At 44.7% G+C, this 20,363-nt stretch overlaps 1 protein-coding gene across 3 annotated transcripts in view; it reads right to left on the bottom strand.

Annotated features, from left to right (window-relative positions):
• The window catches only part of PXDN (peroxidasin), a 105,195-nt gene that overhangs the window by 57,525 nt on the left and 27,307 nt on the right, over positions 1 to 20,363 (bottom strand). Inside the window, exon 1 of one of the 3 annotated variants that reach the window (XM_081942187.1) lies at positions 3,448 to 3,493. The exons of the other annotated variants lie outside the window; for them this stretch is intronic. Within the exon in view, the coding sequence (XP_081798313.1) occupies positions 3,448 to 3,458 (11 nt within the window). The 5' untranslated portion in view covers positions 3,459 to 3,493. Of the gene's footprint in view, positions 1 to 3,447; positions 3,494 to 20,363 lie in introns of those variants that run through there. 3 annotated transcript variants of the gene reach the window in all.

Raw genomic sequence — 20,363 nt, 5'->3', positions numbered from 1 at the left:
GATGGTCATTTATACCTCCTAAAGGGTCGGGAGCCGGAGCCCCCCCGAAATGGCCGCTTGGAGAAGGGCTGCTGGCGACCTCTGTCTCGAAAGGACTGACGGTCCTGAGACCGCTCACCTTGCTGGGGATACGCCCTATGATAGGGGGCGGAGCTGGTGGAGGGCTCATTGCTCCGAAAGGCCTGCCTCCTGTAAGAGCCAGGACCTTTACGATCAGGCTTCTTGGTGACTGATGGCATCACTTTCTTTTTGTCCTTGTTTTCCACATGGACTGGATCAAGGACCTCACCAAACAGCTTGTCTCCTTTAAAGGGGGCAGTAACAAGCTTCCATTTGGAGCGCATATCCACATTCCAGTGCCTAAGCCACAGGAGGCATCTGGAAGTAACATTAGACGCTAGGGCACGCGAGGCAAACTTAGCAGCATTCAGAGTGGCATCAGCAGTGTACTCTGTGGCTGCCATGATTTTATTGATATCCTGCCTGACTTTAACATCCTTGGCAGGTATCTTCCTCAACAACTGCCTCAGCCACAGGAGAGCCGCCCTGGAGAAAAAGGAGGCCGAAGCGGAGGACTTAATGGCCCATGCAGCTGCCTGATGGGTCTTGTGACAAGCAGTTTCGGTTCTCTTGTCCTCAGCCTTGAGCCCCTCCAACAGGTCAGGAGGGAGCACAGAAGAGGAGGTAAGAGCCGCTACAGGGGGATCGATAGGAGGGAGCTTGAGCAGCTCCTCCAGGCTGGCATCCACCGTATATAGCTTCTTGTCATGGCTGCTGGGGGTAGCCATGGTAGCTGGCTGCGCCCACTGTCTTTGAACTAAATTGAGGAACATCTTGGGTACAGGAACTATTTCCTGGACCAAAATGGGTTCCTCAAAGAGATCCCCAGATAGATCATCAGGGTCTACAACCACCTGAGCTGGGGGGGTGGACCCCATGTGAGTTGAGATCTTAGCCTTATCTAAAATGGTTTTGAAATTATCCAAATTAAATAAGCCTGAAAAGGCCGGCTTTTTGGCGGGGCTTGCCTCATCCCCAGAGAATTCAGCTTCCTGCCTAGGAAGAAATTCCTCTTCTTCCTCCCAGTCTGACTCATCGGAGGCCACTGAAGAATGCAGGGACAGGGGTGGAAGGCTAGGAGTCATCTCTCTGGGATCCTCCTGGGGTTGCAAATGGTGGGTCTTGCGAGTGCGCTTGCCACCTTTTCGCATGCCTGCCTCAATGCCCTGGGAAATGGCCCTGTTAATTATTTCCTGCATTTCAGTGGATAGGTTAGGCCCTTGGTCCTCAATGGGGCGAACCCCTTGAGTGGGCCCGGAGCTCGGCTGTTGAGGGGCTAAGGGCCCCATTGGAGCTGGTCCCTCCTCCATATCAGAGGGACAGGCAAAGAGATCAGCCTGATCAGCCATGGAATGGCCTGGAGAAGTTGCCATGGCCAAGGAATCACCTTCCTCTTCACTATCAGAAATGGGGCCTCCCTGGGCTGGAGGAATTTCCCTGGAGGGCTCCCCAGGAGACACCGAAAGGGAAGATTGGGCCTGCTGTTGGGCTTTGGAAAATTGTTTTTCTAAGGCCTTCTGGCGCCTTAATGCATCTTTGTCTAGGCCTGAGCCCTGCTTGGGCCCATGCCTGGAGTAAGGCTTACTCCCTCTAATGGCCTCCCTGGCAGCTTTCCCGGCCTGTCTTACAGGGGCTCTGGAAGAGACACCCTCAGAACTCTCAGGGGCCTGATCTGCCATGGTAACAATCACTGGATGGGACAGTAGGGGGATGGGAAAACCACCACTCACCACCTCCAGAAAGCCCACCGCAGCACGATGCTCCTGAGGAGACAGAGAAACTGCAAGGCCTGAAGTAGCTTGGAATTTCTTAGGCGCGAGCAGAATTCGCTCCCAGCGCCTGCAGGAGAGTAAGGGAGGCGACCCAGCAGGCCACGATCCCACGCCGCTATCACTTGCTTGGATTGGGGCCCAGGTCGCCGGTCACACCGGGCAAGTCTGACTCCACGCGGTTCCTGCAAAGAGCCAGGCACCAGGCAGCTGCGGCAAAAAACTTTTAAAAGTAAAGCCGGAAGATTGCGCAATCCAAAATGGCGGCCGGAACTCACTGCTGCTTTGCGCGCCAAATTTGAAGAGGGAAGAAGCCAAAATGGCTGCCCTGGAAGCCCGCGCCGCAATTTGACTTGCTAGAAGCACAAATTGCAACGGAGGGCTTCCAGCGGGAATCAGCCCCTAGTAGGGGTGCCCCAACAGCGCTGGCGTCGGCACTCCGACCCACGCGCTTCCCCCAACAGCTGCCTGCGGCTTCTAGGAGCCAGAGCAAAGCCCCGGACTCCAGAAGAGCCGAAAGGGTGAGAAAAACCCAATTAAAAAGGGAAAAAAACAAACTTAAATTTAAACTCACCAGCCTGCTCTAAAAATCCTTAAATATACTGTTTTAAAAAATTATTCTTCCTCTGGAGAGTCCAAGGAATCAATCTTAGAACTGGAGAAAATCTTAAAGCGCGTCCACTGGGCTAGCTGAATTGAAAAAATCTGAGGATAGTCAGCACCAGAGGCGTGGCTTAAAGTTTTCAATTCAGTTCTGGGTAGATTGGCTGTGTTTAACCCTTCTTTGGACTCTCCAGAGCAGCGCCCTGGAAAATATGTTACTAACTTTACTCAGAGCAAATTTTAAGACAAACACTTATAGCATTTATTACTTCAAAATGGATTGAGTCCAGGATATTTCTTTCAAGAGTCACAGTAGCATGAAAAAAACTTCCTTCAAAAGAAAAAAGCAAAATCTCTGTACAGAACTGAAATTAAAGAAAGGTCATTAAGGGGTTTTAAAGATAAACTCTTGGTACCTATCCAATATACTATCACATTAACAAGATTTGTTGAGAAAGGCTAGTTTAATCTACAACAGGGCTGTTAAACCCGCAGCCCGCGGGCCAGATGTATTGCGCGCTGGCCACACCCACACCCCGTTTAGGGAAGGGGGAAAAGTCCCAATAGATCAAGTGATGCCATTATGACGATGTGAGTTTAACACCCCTGATCTACACTATATCCTGGTTACAAACACAAACTCTTCCCTCTTTAACCTTCTTTATTTCTCATATTAGTTTCATAAAACCAGAGTTATACCCAAACCTTATTTGGAAGAACATAGTCAATGAATACATCTCTCAAAATTTATCCTTTAAAAAAAAAGGTTTAAACTGCATTACCAGAGAAAGGAAACAACGCTTTTATCTTCATTCCCAGAGGAATACCATTTCTATTTCAATTTAATCTTGAGCTAGAAATTTTACAGAAGGCTTGAATTTTGCAATACATTACTGTACAGCCTCTTGCTTCTCTTCCTGCTTTAAATCAAAAATAAATTGCAGCACGTGGACAAAACCCTCTAAAACTTTCTAACTTTCTGGGTAGAATGGCCTGGGACAATGGAGCAGCATACCTGGAGAACATAGCAAGGCAGAAAATTACCACATGCAGACCAGGGGTGGGCTTCAAAAATTTTAGCAAGGGATTCTTTGCTGGGTTGCTGGGTGGGCGTGGCCATGTTAGGCATGGCCTAGTCAGCTTCCTGCACCATGGGGGGGGGGGTGTTTTTGCCCTACCCGGCCTCTGGAGGCTTTCCTCAAGCCTCTGGGAAGACGAAAATGGGCTCCGGGGGCCCTCTGGAGGGTGGAAGCAGGCCCGTTTCTGGCGTTCCTGAACTTCTGGTAGCCCTTTTTTTGCCCTCCCCAAGCCTCCGCACAAGCCCTTCATTTACCTGCATCCAAAACGGGCTATGTGGGGACTCCTGGGAGAGGAGGGGCAGGATGGGAGGGGCTAGCCAGGAGTGGGATTTGGGGGTTCATCGAATGGCACAGAATCTTAGCTAGAGGTTCTCCCAAACCCCTGCGAACCCCCAGCAGCCCACCCCTCATGCAGACTAAAAACACCAAGAATTCACAAAGTCAAACAAAGTCAGATTTTGATCCTCATTTGAAAGATACCGTAAGTACCTGTAGCACTGTAGGATTATAGGTAACAATTCCTCCAGCCCTACCTGAAGATGCCAGAGATTCAACTTTAGACCCTCTGTGTCAGAGGTGTATGCTTTACTAGTGTGTGATGTCTCTCCAAGATATGTCAAAACTATATTTAGCTCAGCATGTTTGCCTGACTGCAAAATAGCACTGTGGAGTACTGTATTTTTAACTTAAAGGAAAAAAGGTGCTTTGGGAAGTGTGTGGGCAACTTCTTAAAGCAATTCCTCCTCTTGTCCCTCCCCTCTGTACTACAGTCATAGAAGGCACTTGTCTGGTCCTAGGAAAAATCAGCAGCTGTTTAAAGAAGCTGCTGACAGGTATTCCTCCAATTGTTTTCATTTGAATCTGAAGCATGTGGGAGCCCTACTGTCTAATTTGTTTTCTCCACAGGAAATAGATGTTATGGTTGAATTAGAGCAGTCCTTCTCAAGATGGTGGCTTCCTGATGTATAATAATAATTTAATAATAATAATAATAATAATTTTATTTGATTAGCCGCAACCCTCTCCCGAAGGACTCGGGGCGGCGTACAATCAAACGGATAAAAAATACACATAAGACAAACATATATACAAAAGAACAAAGACATATACATATGTGCATGGAGGAGGATTGACTTAAGTGAAAGACAATTAAAAATACAATTTAAAATCCCCTAATAAAATTACCAAATTAAAAAACCCATCAGGAGCGTTACGAAGTTATGGTCGAGCCAGGCCGGCTATTTGGAAAAGGTGGGTCTTGAGCTTGACACGGAAGGAGCGGAGGTCAGTAGTAGTCCTAATATCCGGGGGGAGGTCATTCCACAGGGCTGGGCCCGCCACAGAGAAGGCTCTGCTCCTAGGCGCCGCCCCATGGCACTGTCTGGTAGATGGCACCTGGACAAGTCCCTCTCTGTGCGAGCGGATGGGTCGTAGGGATGTATGGGGCAGAATCCAGGTAACTAGGTCTTGAGCCATGGAGCGCTTTAAAGATCGTAATCAAAACCTTGAAACGCACTCGATAGACCACAGGAAGTCAGTGCAGCTCGCGCAGGAGAGGTGTCACATGGGAGTACTTGGTACTCCCCATAATCACCCGCGCGGCCGCATTCTGGACCAACTGCAGTCTCCGAGTGCATTTCAAGGGAAGCCCCATGTAGAGAGCGTTACAGTAGTCCAGGCGAGACGTCACCAGCGCATGGGTGACTGTGCGTAAGGCGTCCCGGTCCAATAGGGGGCGCAATTGGCGCACCAGGCGAACCTGGTGGAACGCCCCCCTGGCCACGGCTGTCACATGTTCATCCATGGACAGCCTGGCATCCAGGAGGACGCCCAAATTGCGCGCCCGCTCCACGGGGGCAAGTTGAATGCCCCCAATGGCCAGAGATGGAATTATCTGGTTGAACCGGGGGGGCGGAACCCACAGCCACTCCGTCTTGGAAGGGTTGAGCCTGAGTCGGTTGTCATCCATCCAGACCCGTACGGCTTCCACACACCGGGACATCACTTCGACGGCCTCGTTGGGGTGGTTCGGGGTGGAAATGTACAGCTGAGTATCATCAGTGTACAGATGATATCCCACCCCGAAACCACGGATGATCTCACCCAGCGGCTTCATGTATGTGTTGAACAGGAGCGGCGAGAGGACCGACCCCTGTGGCACCCCACAAGTAAGGGGGGTTAGGGTCGACCTCTGCTCCCCTGCCAACACACGTTGCGTCCGGCCGGAGAGGTAGGAGCCGAACCACCGCAAAACGGTGCCCCGGACCCCCAACCCCTCCAGTCGGTGCAACAGGATACCATGGTTGATGGTATCAGAAGCCGCCGAGAGGTCTAATAGGACCAGGATAGAGGAGCAACCCCTATCTCTGGCCCTCCAGAGATCATCTACCAATGCGACCAAGGCCGTCTCTGTGCTGTGCCCAGGGCGAAAGCCGGACTGGCGCGGGTCTAGATAATCATTCTCCTCCAGATGTCGTGGGAACTGAGAAGCCACCACACTCTCTACAACCTTCGCCAAAAAGGGAAGGTTGGAGACAGGACGATAATTGGCCAGCTCCATAGGGTCCAGGGAAGGCTTCTTGAGCAAGGGTCTCACCACCGCCTCTTTCAAGGCGGCCGGGAGAGACCCCTCACTCAACGAAGCGTTCACTAGGCCCAGGAGCCAGTCACGTGTAACCTCCCAGGAAGCCAGTACAAGCCAGGAGGGACACGGGTCCAGCAAACATGTGGTAGGTCGCAGTCGTCCACGCAATCTGTCCAAATCCTCGATGGCAACCAAGTCAAACTCCTCCCAAAAAGGTTTCTCAAGACTCGCCACTGGCGTCTCGACTGGGCCACTGAAGGGGACCCAATCCTTCCGGATTTGAGCGACTTTATCCAGCAGATATTTCCCAAACTCCTCTGCTCTACCCTGTAGAGGGGCCTCCCGCGGCCTCTGAAACAGAAGGGAGCGGGACACCCGAAACAGGGCGGCAGGGCGGTTCTCTGCGGATGCAATGAGAGCGGCACAATATCGACGTTTGGCCGTTCTCAATGCCACTAGGTACGTCCTTAAATGGGCTCGTACCTGCGCTCGGTCCAATTCGGATCAGAAGGATCTCCAACGACTCTCTAGGCATCTCTTGCGGCGCTTCATCACCCTTAGCTCCTCAGTGAACCAAGGAGCCAGGGTGGATCGTTGCCGCCGGAGAGGCCGCAAAGGCGCCACCCGGTTCAAGGCCCCGGTAGTCACATTATTCCACGTGGCCACCAAGTCCTCTACCCGAGGGCGGGTCAGGGCTGCAGGAGGTGGCCCAAGCTCCATCTGGAACCTGTCTGGTTCCATCAAGCGCCTGGGGCGGAACCATCTAGTGTTTTCCGGTTCCGCCTCCCCGCAGCGAGGGGTAGCACCAGGGAAGTCAAGTCGGAGGAGTGAGTGATCTGACCATGATAGAGGAGTGATGGTTAAATTCACTCCTCCCAGATCACTCAACCACTGGCGAGAGACAAAAACGAGGTCCAAGGTGTGACCTCCCTCGTGTGTCGGGCCCTGAATCATTTGAGTCAGGTCCATGGCTGTCATGGAAGCCATGAACTCCCGAACCCCCTCTGATGCTTCTCCCACCGACGGCAGGTTAAAATCCCCCATCACTAAAAGTTTGGGGGTCTCAACCGCCACCGATGAGATTAGCTCGAGGAGCTCAGGCAGGGTCGCTGATGTATGGCGGGGAGCCAGGTATACTATCAGCAGGCCCAACTGCCTCCCAGGGCCCCATTTCACAACAAGGGATTCACATCCGGACGTCTGTGGCACAGTGGACTCCCTCGGCTCTAAGTCCTCCCGGATAATCACTGCTACCCCACCGCCCCTTCCCCGGGCCCGGGGCTGGTGAAATGCTTGGTAACCTGGTGGGCACATTTCCACGAGGGGTAACCCTCCCTCGTGGCCCAACCAGGTTTCCGTTATTCCCGCGAGGTCCGGCTCCCCCTCCAAAATTAGATCATGAATGAGGGGGGCCTTATTGATAACGGACCTCGCATTGCATAACAGCAGCCTCAGGCCCTGGGCCTGCAAATCCTGACCACCTAGAACGCGGGGGTTGGTACAAGCGACCGGGTGTAACCAGCACCCACGGTCTCCCAACCGACTGCGAGTTGTTAATCTGTCCTCGTATCTGCCCCTCCCTACGACCGTTGGAATCAAGGAGCCCTGTATAGGAATGGTATCCTCTCCCCCCTCCTCCTCCCTGCTCCTTGGTGTATGACTTCACCTTCCAGAATTCACCAGATAACATGATCCTTCTTGAGGATATTAAGAATTGAAATCTGCAGGTTGTCCAAATTAGGAAAGGTTACATGAAGGATTGTACCCAGCTATGTCTGTTGTATGTCACCAGACTGAAATGTTCCCCCTCCCAGGATACAAAAGAGCTATGACTAAGTTTGCAATTCCTACGTCTTACTTCTGGATAATTTTAAAAGCCATCTGTTTTCCCTTCTCTTTTCTTCTTAAAGCTATACCATCTCGAGCTATTTCTCCTGCTTCCTGTCATAAAGATAATATTCTGTGTTCAGGGGAAAGAGGACTGAGTCAATGAGAAGAAAGCAGTAGCTCTTGAACACAGTTCTAGCTTCACATTCAATGGTTTCATTGCTTCCTGTGCAGAATTTAATAGTGTTTGCTGGTCTGTGACTGAATAAAAATTGATTGATTTGATGATGATGATGGATTGAATGGTGAAATGAAGAAGATGGAAGTCAATAAGGATGATGCTATAATAAAGATCTTGATCGTAAGACATAGCGTCACATTCCTACATTATAATAAGATATAAGGTGCTAAATCATAAAAGTTGACAAACCCAATTTGAATACGTGTGCTTCTTTTGTCTCTGTCTTTCCCCAATCCTACTTTACAGCAGACAACCAACCTTATTTCCAAAAATAAAGGGAACAATGCTCTTTCAGGACTGACTGTCCCTTAATTCTTCCTCATGGTGTACTCTTCAGTTCACAGCTCTGGAGATTCCTGACAGCAAAATGCAAATTTTTTAAATAATATGTAATAGAAAATTATCTTGACTTTCCACTGCATTTAATTAAAGATACTTCAACGATTATCAGTTATCAGAACCAAATAACAACATTTTACACAGAGACTGGGAACATATATTCCACTCAGAAGTCTGGGAAGTGAAATACAGGTTGTCCTCAACTTACAACAGTTCATTTAGTCACCATTCAAAGTTACAATGGCATTGAAAAGTGTTACTTATGACCATTTCCACACTTACGACCTTTCCAGCATCCCTATGTTCATGTGATCAAAATTCAGAAGCTTGACAACGGACTCATACTTATGACCGTTTCAATGTCCCAAGGTCACATAATCCCATTTTGCAACCTTCTGACAAGCAAACTCAATGGGGAAACCAGATTCACTTAACAACCGGAATACTAATTTATCAACTGCAATGATTCACTTAACAACTGTGGCAAGAAAGGTCATAAAATGGGGCAAAACTCAATTAACAAATGTCTCCAGAGATGGGTTGCTACCAGTTCACACCTGTTCGGGCAAACCGGCAGTGGAAATTGGGACAGGGTTGCCAAACCTGTAGGGACGGCAGGCTGGCCATGCCCCCAAGCTGGCTCCCTGCTGCCATTGCCAGCTTGTTTTTTAGTCATTTTTTCATATCCCTTCAAAAAACTTCCTCCCAATATAAATTTAACAAGTATTAAATCTATGCATGCACACAAACATGCTTTCCCCAAATGTTTATTTGCTCAAATGTCCCCAAATTAATTCTTCATAACAAGGCAGAACAAATTAGGACTGCAATTCAATCTAAAAATATCCATCCAGCCAATATTTTCAATATTTTCTTTTTTCATGCTACTGAATTATTCTTTAATACAATATGATTTTTGCATTTCTAACTACTTTGATTACTTTGGCACTCATCAGTCAAAATAGCTGGTGTTCAATGCCTTAAAACTGTGCTACACAACTGTAAAGCTAAGGTTAAAATATTGATTGCGGGCATTTTTGACATTCATCTATTTTTGTAAGAAATAAGAAGACGACACTATCACTATCACCATCTCTTAATCAAAACAAGCTATTTAAAAATGCCAATCCCCCTATATCAAAAATGCCAATTTGCCAATCCCTCTCTTTCACATGAACCAAATACTTTTAGCTGGAAAAATTCAAAACTGCATCCTAAAATAATAACACTGCAAGTTTCAAGGGTTAGGTTATATTAACTACGGTATATTATATACATTAACCATAGTGATATTATATCTTACAGCATAGCAGTGGTGGGTTTCAAATTGTTTTAGAACCTATTCTGTAGGTGTGGCCTGTTTTGTGGGAGTGGCTTGGCGGTCATGTGACTGGGTGGGAGTGGCTTGGTGAACATGTGTTCGGGTGGGAGTGGCCTGGCAGTCATGTGAACGGGTGGGCACGGCCAACTTGTAAAATGTGGTAAAAATCACTTAACAACGCTCTTGCTTAGCAACCAAAATCTTGGTTCAGAAACTCTGGCATTTGAAGCACACAAGTCTTAAAGCTGTCAAGTTAAAAGACCTTTGCACCCCTAACCCTTTAGAAAAAACCCCCAGGGGAGTTCAAACTTGACAACTTTAAGACTTGTGGACTTCAACTCCCACAATTCCTCCTCCAGTCATGTTGGCTGAGGAACTCTGGCATTTGAAGTGTGCAGGACTTAAAGCTGTCAAGTTACAAGTCCCTTGCACCACTAACCCTTTACAACCCCCTCTCCCCCAAAACCTAAAACTTTAATTTTTAAAGCATTTTGCACCCGAGGAAAGTTGGAACGGCACACCAGCCACACACCACTCCACTGACTTTGAAGTATTTCAAATTTCTCACACTGCCAAAACCCCTCAGCGCTCTTCACCTGCTGTCGCCCCTTCAACCTTCCATCCGTGGAGGATATGCAGTGGTCCTCCTAGAGGGGCAGCCAAGGGGCACTTTCCCCCATCCCCCGAATAGCACATAGGCTGAGGAAAGTGCGAGGGGAGATTTTCCGCCTCTCAGCCCAAAACAAAGTGGCGGCGAGGAAGAAGTCTCTAGTGGCTGCAATGCAGCAGCAGCAGAAGTAGTTGAGGCGGCTGAAACACAATCCCGGGTAGTCAGTTCCAGCATTCAGGCAGAAAGTCCAGTTGTGGACTTCAACTCCCAGAATTCTTCCTTCCCTCGCTCAGCTGCTATTGCTGGGGTGCTGCCAGGACATGCAAGGTCTTGGAAGGGATTCCCTCCCCCTCCAGAGAGTCCATGCCAAAAGAGAGGAAGGGGCAGGCTGGTTTGAATGCGGGCAAGCGGGCAGTTTAGTGGCCTGCCTTCTTTGCTTGTTCGGGTGGGCGAAGAAAGAAAGGAAGCATGCGATAGCCAAGGGTGAAGGTGATCCCCTTCACCATTGGTGGTGGGGGTGCTTTATCACACACACCCTTTCTTTCTCTGCCTGTCCGAACGAGCAAAGGAAGCTCGGGCGGCCAGCCCCAAACCACCCGCTCGCCCGCATTCAAACCAGCCCAACCCCCCCCAATCCCGGCATGGGCTCTCTGGAGGGGGAGGAAAGGTTCTTTCCAAAGACCAGCTTCTTTCCTTCCCTCCTGTGGCTGGCAAAACAGACATTTCCACAGCGGCGGCTGAAGCACAATCTGGTGCTGTCAGTTCTGGCTCTCCCCTCCCCAAGCAATCCAGCGTGGCGGTGATGGCAAGAAGTGGCTGCCAGTGAAGTTCTCAGTGATGGCATGCTAAATTTCCCCAACCAGTTCGCCCGTACTCGCTGAAACCCACCCCTGCAGCATAGCCTTCCTAGGAAGAAAGATTAAATAATTTGCCTTTTGAGGAAGTGAATGAAAGAAAAAACAACTAAAAATAATGTCAACATTAAAAAAAGCGTTTTTTCCCTCCTTCCAATGTACTCACTATGTCTTCGCTGTGTTTCTGCAGTGAATGATAAAAGATCTCCAGCTCCCAGACAGCAAGTCTACATTGCTTATGTATGCTTATTCTTTTATTCAAGGACATTGAGGCAGGAAATGAAAAACAGACATGAGTATAGTAAAAAACAAGACTCAGAACAGTGCATGTAAAACCAGACAAAGAAAGTTATACAACCAAGTCAACATAACTACATGATGTCAGTATGCTAGATTTGATGAGCTACTTTGAAAGTATATGTTATAGTTTTAAAGAATGTTAACAAGACTTACAGTTTCTAATACATACACACACACACACACACACACAAACACATTTTAAATACCAGTAACAGAAATACCTTAGAATGTTCTACTTTGGTTAAATGTCAAGTCAGGTCTTCATTTTAGTCATAGGCCAGCATAAACTGTTTTGTGCCAATGTGAATGTATAATGTTGTGTATACCTAGATTTTGATACCTTTGAGTGGTACTTGGTGCTCTCTGAGCTTGCTTGTTTTCTTGCAGATATTTCATTACCCAAACTAGGTAACATCATCAGTGCTAGTAGTTTCCTTACTAGCACTAGTTTGGATAATGAAACATCTGCAAGAAAACAAAACAAGCTCAGAGAACACCAAGGGCCCCTCAGGTAATCATGAGCTACAAATATTCTCCTTTATTTGATAGCTTTATAGCTTCATTACCAACTGATAGAACTTACATTCTGCATTTGAAAATACAGATCTTTCTGATAGTCTGAAAATTTCAGCCAGTATTCTACCAGCTCAGACATTTGGTTTTACCTTTTCCTAGGCCTAGTTGATATATCCAAGTTTTTTTCCCATTAAAGTAACCTTCTTCAGTCCTTGAATTGCGCTACTTCTGATTCGTAACACAAGCAACTTTGATTACTGTCAATATATTCCTCAAGAAAAGTCTACTTAACCCTGGTTGCATTGTAATTCTGGTTTCTAAACCTGTGTTCAGTTTATTTCATTTATTCCTTCTAAAAGTTTGTTTTAGCATATTACTCTACTACTTTCAAGAAACTACATACAATATTTGCACAGATGATTTGCATATTAAATTTTCCAGCAATTGGAAATGTTATTAAATTTATGGACTTGAGCTTTTGTGGCTTCACACAAAAATACACTAATGCAATAGGGAGGCCCATATAATATGGTAGCACTTAACCAACCTTGGCTGCTCTCAAATACTAAATAGACTCAGCCCTGGCTAATACTTGGATGGAAGACTGCCTAAGTCAGAGGTGGACAACTATGACCATTATAGCTGGCTCAGGAGTTCTGGGAGTCCACAAGTCATAAAAGGACCATTGTTCCCCACCCCTGGCCTAGGTGTTCCAAGGCTACTGAATGGATATCAGTCAATAATCAATCACAGAGGATGGCAATAATATACCACTTCTGCAATGCTGCTAAGAAAACAGTACAGATGTAGTCATTAACAAGAACAGATCTGCTCTCAAGGTGCCTTTAGCTTTTATCTAAAACATACTTTAGAATTCTTCTAGCAAAAAAATCTTTAAGACATAACAAGCATTTGTGTAATGTTAATTTAGCTTACACCTTCTTCTGTTAGCTTTCATGTTCTTAATAATCCTCTCCAATTCCAAGCAACGTTTGCAAAGCATCACAAGACAGCAGTTCCACAATCATTCTGGGTGGAAGGGAGACGCCTAAAAGAAGTGCTTAACAAACAAGAGGTTGTGGACGGGATCTAGGAATTCTTCTGAGAGGAATTTTTAGGGCTTCAAGAGGCCAGATGTTCTGACCTGGCATCCTTATGCTCCTTACATTCCTATTCCTAAGTGTCCTTCCTCTTATTTTGTCTCACTGATTACAGAGTTATTTCCCTTTTACAATAACAAGGAACAGTCTTACTTCTCCCTCATATCCAATATAGGTATGCAAGACTTTCTCAGCTATAGACATTTCCCTACAATAACGTAAATGTAAAGTGTTCTTTTGCCACAAGAATTCTACATACAAATATTCCCTCTGTCAGTAGTATTGATGCTTCAATTTATTTTATTCCAATTTAATTTTAAGAAAAATTAAATTAGAAAAAAAGCTATATAGGCTAGGTCAGTGGTCGGCAAGCCGCGGCTCGCGAGCCACAAGCGGCTCTTTACACATTTTAATGTGGCTCTTCTGTGTGCCGGATTATTATCCTCCCTAATCATTGTGGGTTGAAAAGAAAAAAGGGAAAGGGGCGCTTGTTTTGAAGCGCCTGCTCCCCTCCCTCCTCTCGGGCACTTCAAAACAAGCGCCCCTTTCCCTTTTTTCTTTTCGACCCACAATGATTAGGGAGGATCCTGAAGTCGGGCGGGGACGAGAAGCGAGGAGGCAGAAAAAGAAACGCAGGCTAAGGAGCTTCCCCCCCGCCCCCTCCCAGCAAAAATCTAACCGGGGAGCCGGGCAGTAGCAAATTAGCCAATCATGCGAGAAAAGCGAGTTCTGACCGGGTGGGCAGCGAAACTCCAGGGCTCTCTGTTCTAATTCCCCGTGAAAACTGTTGCCTCTAAAGCGTTTGCTCTACTGTTTGAACCTTTAAGCGTCCCTTTCCCTTTTTTCTTTTCAACCCACAATGATTAGGGAGGATCCTGAAGTCGGGCGGGGACGAGAAGTGAGGAGGCTCCGTTTCTTTTTCTGCCTCCTCGCTTCTTGTCCCCACCCGACTTCAGGATCCTCCCTAATCATTGTGGGTTGAAAAGAAAAAGGAAAGGGACGCTTAAAGGTTCAAACAGTAGAGCAAACGCTTCAGAGGCAACAGTTTTCACGGGGAATTAGAACAGAGAGCCCTGGAGTTTCGCTGCCCACCCGGTCACACCTCGCTTTCCTCGCCTGATTGGCTAATTTGCTACTGCCCGGCTCCCCGGTTAGATTTTTGCTGGGGGGGGGAAGCTCCTTGGCCTCCGTCTCTTTTTCTCCCTCCTCGCTTCTTGGGGCTCCACCAATGGGGGAGCAAGGCCCAGCACCAGGCTTTGGGCTAACTTACAGGGGTCTGCAAACTTGGCTGTTTTAAGACTGGTGGACTTCGATTCTCAGAATTCTGGGAATTGAAGTCCACCAGTCTTAAGAGCCAATTTTGCAGATCCCTGGGCTAATATGATTGATGCCCTTGGTGGACTTCAATTCTCAGAATTCTGGGAGTTGAAGTCCACAAGTCTTCAAGCTGTCAGGTTTGAAGACCCCTGGGTTTTTTTTTTCTAAAGGGTTAGGGGTGCAAGGATCTTGTAACTTGACAGCTTTAAGACTTGCGTGCTTCAAATGCCAGAGTTTATTGAAACTAAAAACAGTGTACCATCCTATGTATTTTCGGTTTTAAAAATGTGGCTCTCAAAATAAATTTCAATCGTGGTTTTGGCAAGATTTGGCTCAGTTGAAAAAAAAGGTTGCCCACCACTGGGCTAGGTGATTCATTATTGGATCACACATAAATCTCACAAAATAAAATTAACAAAAATAAAAAAGGATTTTGGACAACAATGTACCAAATGCTCAAGGGAAGGGGGAAGAATGTAATTCTTGTCAACAGAATCTCTTTTTTTAACTGTTATGGAAACAGGACACAGGTGCAGAAAAACAAATATAGGCCTATAAAAATTGAGGCAGCATAGATTTGGTGCATTGGAGAAACATTGCCAATACTGTAATCATAAAGCACCACATCAGCATATGCCAAGAGAGTTTAGATGTAGTCTGCAACTAATTTGTTTGTTTGTTTGTTTGTTTGTTTGTTCATTAATTCTTTTCTAAAATATTCCACAAAAGTTTGTCAGTAAAGGAAATTTGGAGAATACTTAGTTGGCTCCTTTTAAACATTTAAATTCAACTTTTTGGCATAAGAAGTCAATACTAAATCAATGAGATAATGAAAAACAACATGTTTGTAGAATTCAAAGTCTTCAGATTACCACTAAATACTACTAACATTCTGGGCATCTTAAAGAAATTTTGGATTATGAAGCAAGTCAATGACATAATTTCTAAAGGTTCCACAAATGTAAAACTATATTACAAGTAGTCTGTAGTTAAAACTGCCCCGTTTAGCCACCATTTGAAGTTACAAATGAAAAAATTGCTGAAAAATAACTTTGCAACTGGTGCTCCCACTTATGGTCATGTAATTGATATTCGGACTTCCCAACCAGTAGGCATTTATAACTGTTCCAGTGTCCCATGTTCACATGTTCATCATTTGCATGCTTCACAGATGCTTCTGCTAGGGGGAGTCAATAAAGACAGTAAAATCACAAGTTGCACTCATGTGATGATGTCTCAATAATCTAGTTATTCCTCTAATGACCATGGCAGTTTAATGACCACGACGCTGTATGTCACTGTCTCCTGTTGTCTCACTTAACTGTTGTGTCATTGTCGCCAGTTATAATTGAGATTGTTAAGTGAGGAATACCTGTACTTGTTCCTAGAAGTCCCAGAAATTATAATGAAAGAGACATTATAGCAGGGCCATGGCAGCACAGAAATATGTTTGTACTGCAATAGAGATTATTATGTCACATCATCTAGCCTATCTGGGTTGATATGAAATTAAATAAGTTTAGATCAACTTGGGACATTAGCAGGAAATCCCAAATGCCTAGCCTGCAAAGTTGAAAAATATGTCAGAAGAAGGCAATCAGAAACCATTTCCATATTGTTGCCAAAAAGATCATATAAATCTCTACATATCAGTGGTTCTCAGCCTTCCCAATGCCGCGACCCTTTAATACATCCTCATGTTGTGGTGACCCCTAACCATAAAATTGGTGTCTCAGTTCCTAAGACCATCGAAAATGTGTTTTCCGATGGTCTTAGGTGACCCCTGTGAAAGGGTCGTTCGACCTCCAAAGGAGTCCCGACCCACAGGTTGAGAACCACTGCTATATATAGACCCCAGAAACCAAACTTAGTTTGGGGGAGGACTTCACTTTTTATTCTTTTATTAATTCCATGGAACCCAAGCTGCAGAACACAAAAGAGCTAATATCCCATAACCAGCTGCAAATAAAGTTGTTCAATTATATAGACAGCTGTGTTGTTTCTCCAGACACAAAGCAAGTTTCCCGTTTGTATCACTGTCATCACTAACCGATGCCCATAGCTAATTGAGAGGAAAACGCCAGGACAAATAAATTTTATCTAACCCAAGTATACATCATCTGGAAACAGATATTCCCAAGAAAAGTTTCCACATCAATGTAATTTCTAGCCCCTGAATATGTGAAATAAAGCTGAGTACCACCCAAACTTAAGTTATCAAGCATTGGAGTCCTGAAAGAATCAAATAGAGTAGATTTAATCTCCTTCCTATATTAAAATTGGGAACCAAAGGGAGAATACATTAATCAGTGTAGCATTTCTCTCTCTTTCTCATGCATAAAAACATAACATGTTTCTCTTGCACACATAACATGAACCATGAATAATTATAATCACCAACATCTGTCAGGAATATCTACTCACAACTATTTATTTTTCACTAACCTCAGGACCAAGAATCTTTGTTAGTCTAGCATTGTCTTATCTACCTAGCTAGTAGGATATTTTACACTGAGCAAAAGATCACTATTTATTTTTTGAAAAGTCAGAGTCACAAACATACTGCCTCTGCACCTACTGTTGATTTTGCCTGATATCAAAAACTCCAGAGTCATCTAAGAAGTTCTCCTGCAGAGCCTGAGGATAATCTTCTTCCATTGTTCCTCCTATCTGACATTTTGGGTCTACAGCTCTGGATTCTGCAGAAAGGCAGCATGATTAGCACAAACCTCCAATAATCTTGTATGTGCAATAATCCATACTTTTACTAGATTATGTACCTCAAGTACTAGGAAAAGTAAAAAGTTCTGAACATTTGAAAATATAATGACTTTCCCAAGCAAGTGTTCCCATATTTTTATTTTTTGAAGAAAGTCTATAGGATCACTAGGAATTGAAAATGACTTTTTGGCACACAGTCAAACAATAATCAATCAATCAATCTATTCATTCATTCATTCATTCATCTGCCCACTCATCCATTAAATAATTTATTTAATTATAATGATAATGAAAAGACTCTTGGTGGACTACAATTTCATCAAATTATAAAATCTATCAAAATAAGAAATAAATGCAAGTCAAGAGAGTTCTTCCACGGTACAAGTTCTCTATAAAAGACAAACAGACATCACCAGTAGGTTAAGAAATATAGTTTTTTTAGTTCCAGAATTTAAAGAAACCAGTCAAAATCTTTATAGAAGTGTTAATAATTCTCAAATTAATTTTATATCACTATTATTAATTTCTCATCTGAACGGATACGTTTAGCCTTAATACAGTGTCTCCTTTGTTGAATGAACAATACCAGAGAGTACATTTGCTTTGTATCTTCTGGTGAGATGGATAAATATTTTTTTTAAAAAAAATCAAGATAAGCCCTTTTCTTATTTCCAAGACAGTATTTTGCTGTGGTATTCAGATAAACTTCTCATCTTTTTAAAAAATTAAGAACGTTCATCACTGCTTTATATAAAAAGCTTCAAATCATTTTAATGTATTATTAATATAAACGTGGCTAGTCTATCTAAAGATATTATTAAAGATGGCTGGAGTGTCATTTAATTGGAGCATTTTGATAGAATATACAGTAGCTCAAAGTTCCCGCATTTGAAATATCCCACTTCCATTAGAACTGTAAGCAATGAACAATTCAGTGCTACACAAAGGCTCTTCTTTCTCATTACTTTCTCAATCTGCCCAGAATATTCTCCCCCAGAAAAAGCCAGAGGGAAAATATGACTCCTGCAAATTCCACTGCTATGTCTGCCATTTCCAAGATTGTTTTCTTAGTCTCATATGTTTGTTAACAGCCTGAGCCTATTAATCCACTGTGCCTGAGTGCAAATTAGAACATGCAGCTCAACAGTACAAATTGTGTCCTGGCAAAAGGTCAAAAACAGATGCAAACATTCATATTCTAAAATTAGAATTAAATGCAAATATGCAAGTTGCTAATTTTGTAGAATAGAAGAATACTTCATATATCAGAATGATGCAGCTGTTTCACCAGACATAAACTTTAAAGCTGAATGGTTGTTACAGAAAAAGAAAAGTGGAAGATAAAACTAAAGCTTCTGGCTATGAAGAAAACAAAACCCGAGTGCAGAACTGTGAAATGCAGTAGCTCAATAAAAGTTGTGAGTCAAGGGCAGTGGTGGGTTTCAATTTTTTTTAGAACTTCTGTAGGTGCAACCTGTTTTGTAGGAGTGGCTTGGTGGTCATGTGACCGGGTGGGAGTGGCTTGGCAATCATGTGACTGAGTGGGCATGGCCAACTTGCAAAATGTGGTGAAACTCACTTAACAACGCTCTTGCTTAGTAACCTAAATGTTGGCTTGGAAACTTTGGCATTTGAAGCACGCAAGTCTTAAAGCTGTCAAATTACAAGACCCTTGCATCCCTAATCCTTTAGAAAAAAAAACCCAGGGGTGTGCAAACTTGACAGCTTTAAGACTTGTGGACTTCAAATCCCAGAATTCCTACATACATACATACATGCATGCAATTTTTATCACTCACCAGCATCTGCATCTACAGTTAAAAGTATGCCAATAAAATGTACATTCATTTCACTGTCTCCCATCTATGATCCAGCTAGAAGAATTCATCCATCTACAATTTTTTCCACATTTAAAATGACCTTCATCTTGACAATATTCATGTTACATTTAGCATAAAATAGGTAGTGGATATTGTATATCAAACATTTTGTATATCATCTTAAAACATGCTCACTAAATATCGGAATTCCATGATACCAAACAGAAAATTCTTTTTCCTATAAAAAAAAAATATACTGAGAAAATGGAATTAATTCATTGCTCTTAGCTTGACATGTACTTTTCAAAAAAATTAAGATGAATGATATTCTAACTAGTTTCCTCCTCTTGCTTTCTTAATGTTATCACATTTCAGAACCTAAAAAGCCTCCGGTATTCATTCATTTCATTTCATTTATTCACATTTCTAAACCGCCCCCTCTCCCAAAAAGGGACTCGGGGCGGTGTACAGTCCACAATAAATCACAGATAAAATACAAATATAAATAGGGCTATAAATATATGTATGTATGTATGTGGAGGAGGTTAAAATTAAGAGTCCTGTACAGACGAATAAATAAATATGAGGCTAAAAGCCCTAAAAACAATTAAAACTAAAACATTACCCTTAAAATAACCAGATGAGAATATACTACCAGGAGTTCATAGATGTAACATTTATAATCATGCCAGGCCAGCTAGTCGGAACAGGTGAGTCTTCAATTTTTGACGGAAGGAGCGGAAGTCCGAGGTGGTTCTAATGTCGGGGGGGAGGTCATTCCAGAGGGTTGGGCCCATCACAGAGAAGGCTCTACTCCTCGGCGCCGCCCGCTGGCATTGCCTAGTGGACGGCACTTGGAGAAGGCCCTCTCTGTGAGAGCGGATTGGACGCAGGGATGTATGTGGGAGGATGCGATCCCGCAAGTAACTAGGTCCTGAGCCATGGAGCGCTTTAAAGATAGTAATCAGGACCTTGAAACGCACCCGAAAAACCACAGGTACCCAGTGCAGCTCGCGCAGGAGCGGTGTTACGTGGGAGTATCTAGACCTCCCCATGATAACCCGCGCGGCTGCGTTCTGGACTAGCTGCAGTCTCCGGGCGCGTCCCAAGGGAAGCCCCATGTAGAGAGCATTACAGTAATCTAGGCGAGACGTCACCAGCGCATGAGTGACTGTGCGTAGGGCATCTCGGTCCAGTAGGGGGCGCAATTGGCACACCAGGCGAACCTGGTGGAACGCCCCCCCTTGCCACGGCTGCCACATGGTCATCCATTGACAGCCAGGCATCTAGGAGGACGCCCAA

The sequence above is a fragment of the Natrix helvetica genome, assembly GCF_964273705.1.
Source record: "Natrix helvetica genome assembly, chromosome: 2".
Lineage (NCBI taxonomy): Eukaryota > Metazoa > Chordata > Lepidosauria > Squamata > Natricidae > Natrix > Natrix helvetica.
This window is presented reverse-complemented; position numbering and strand designations above follow the sequence as displayed.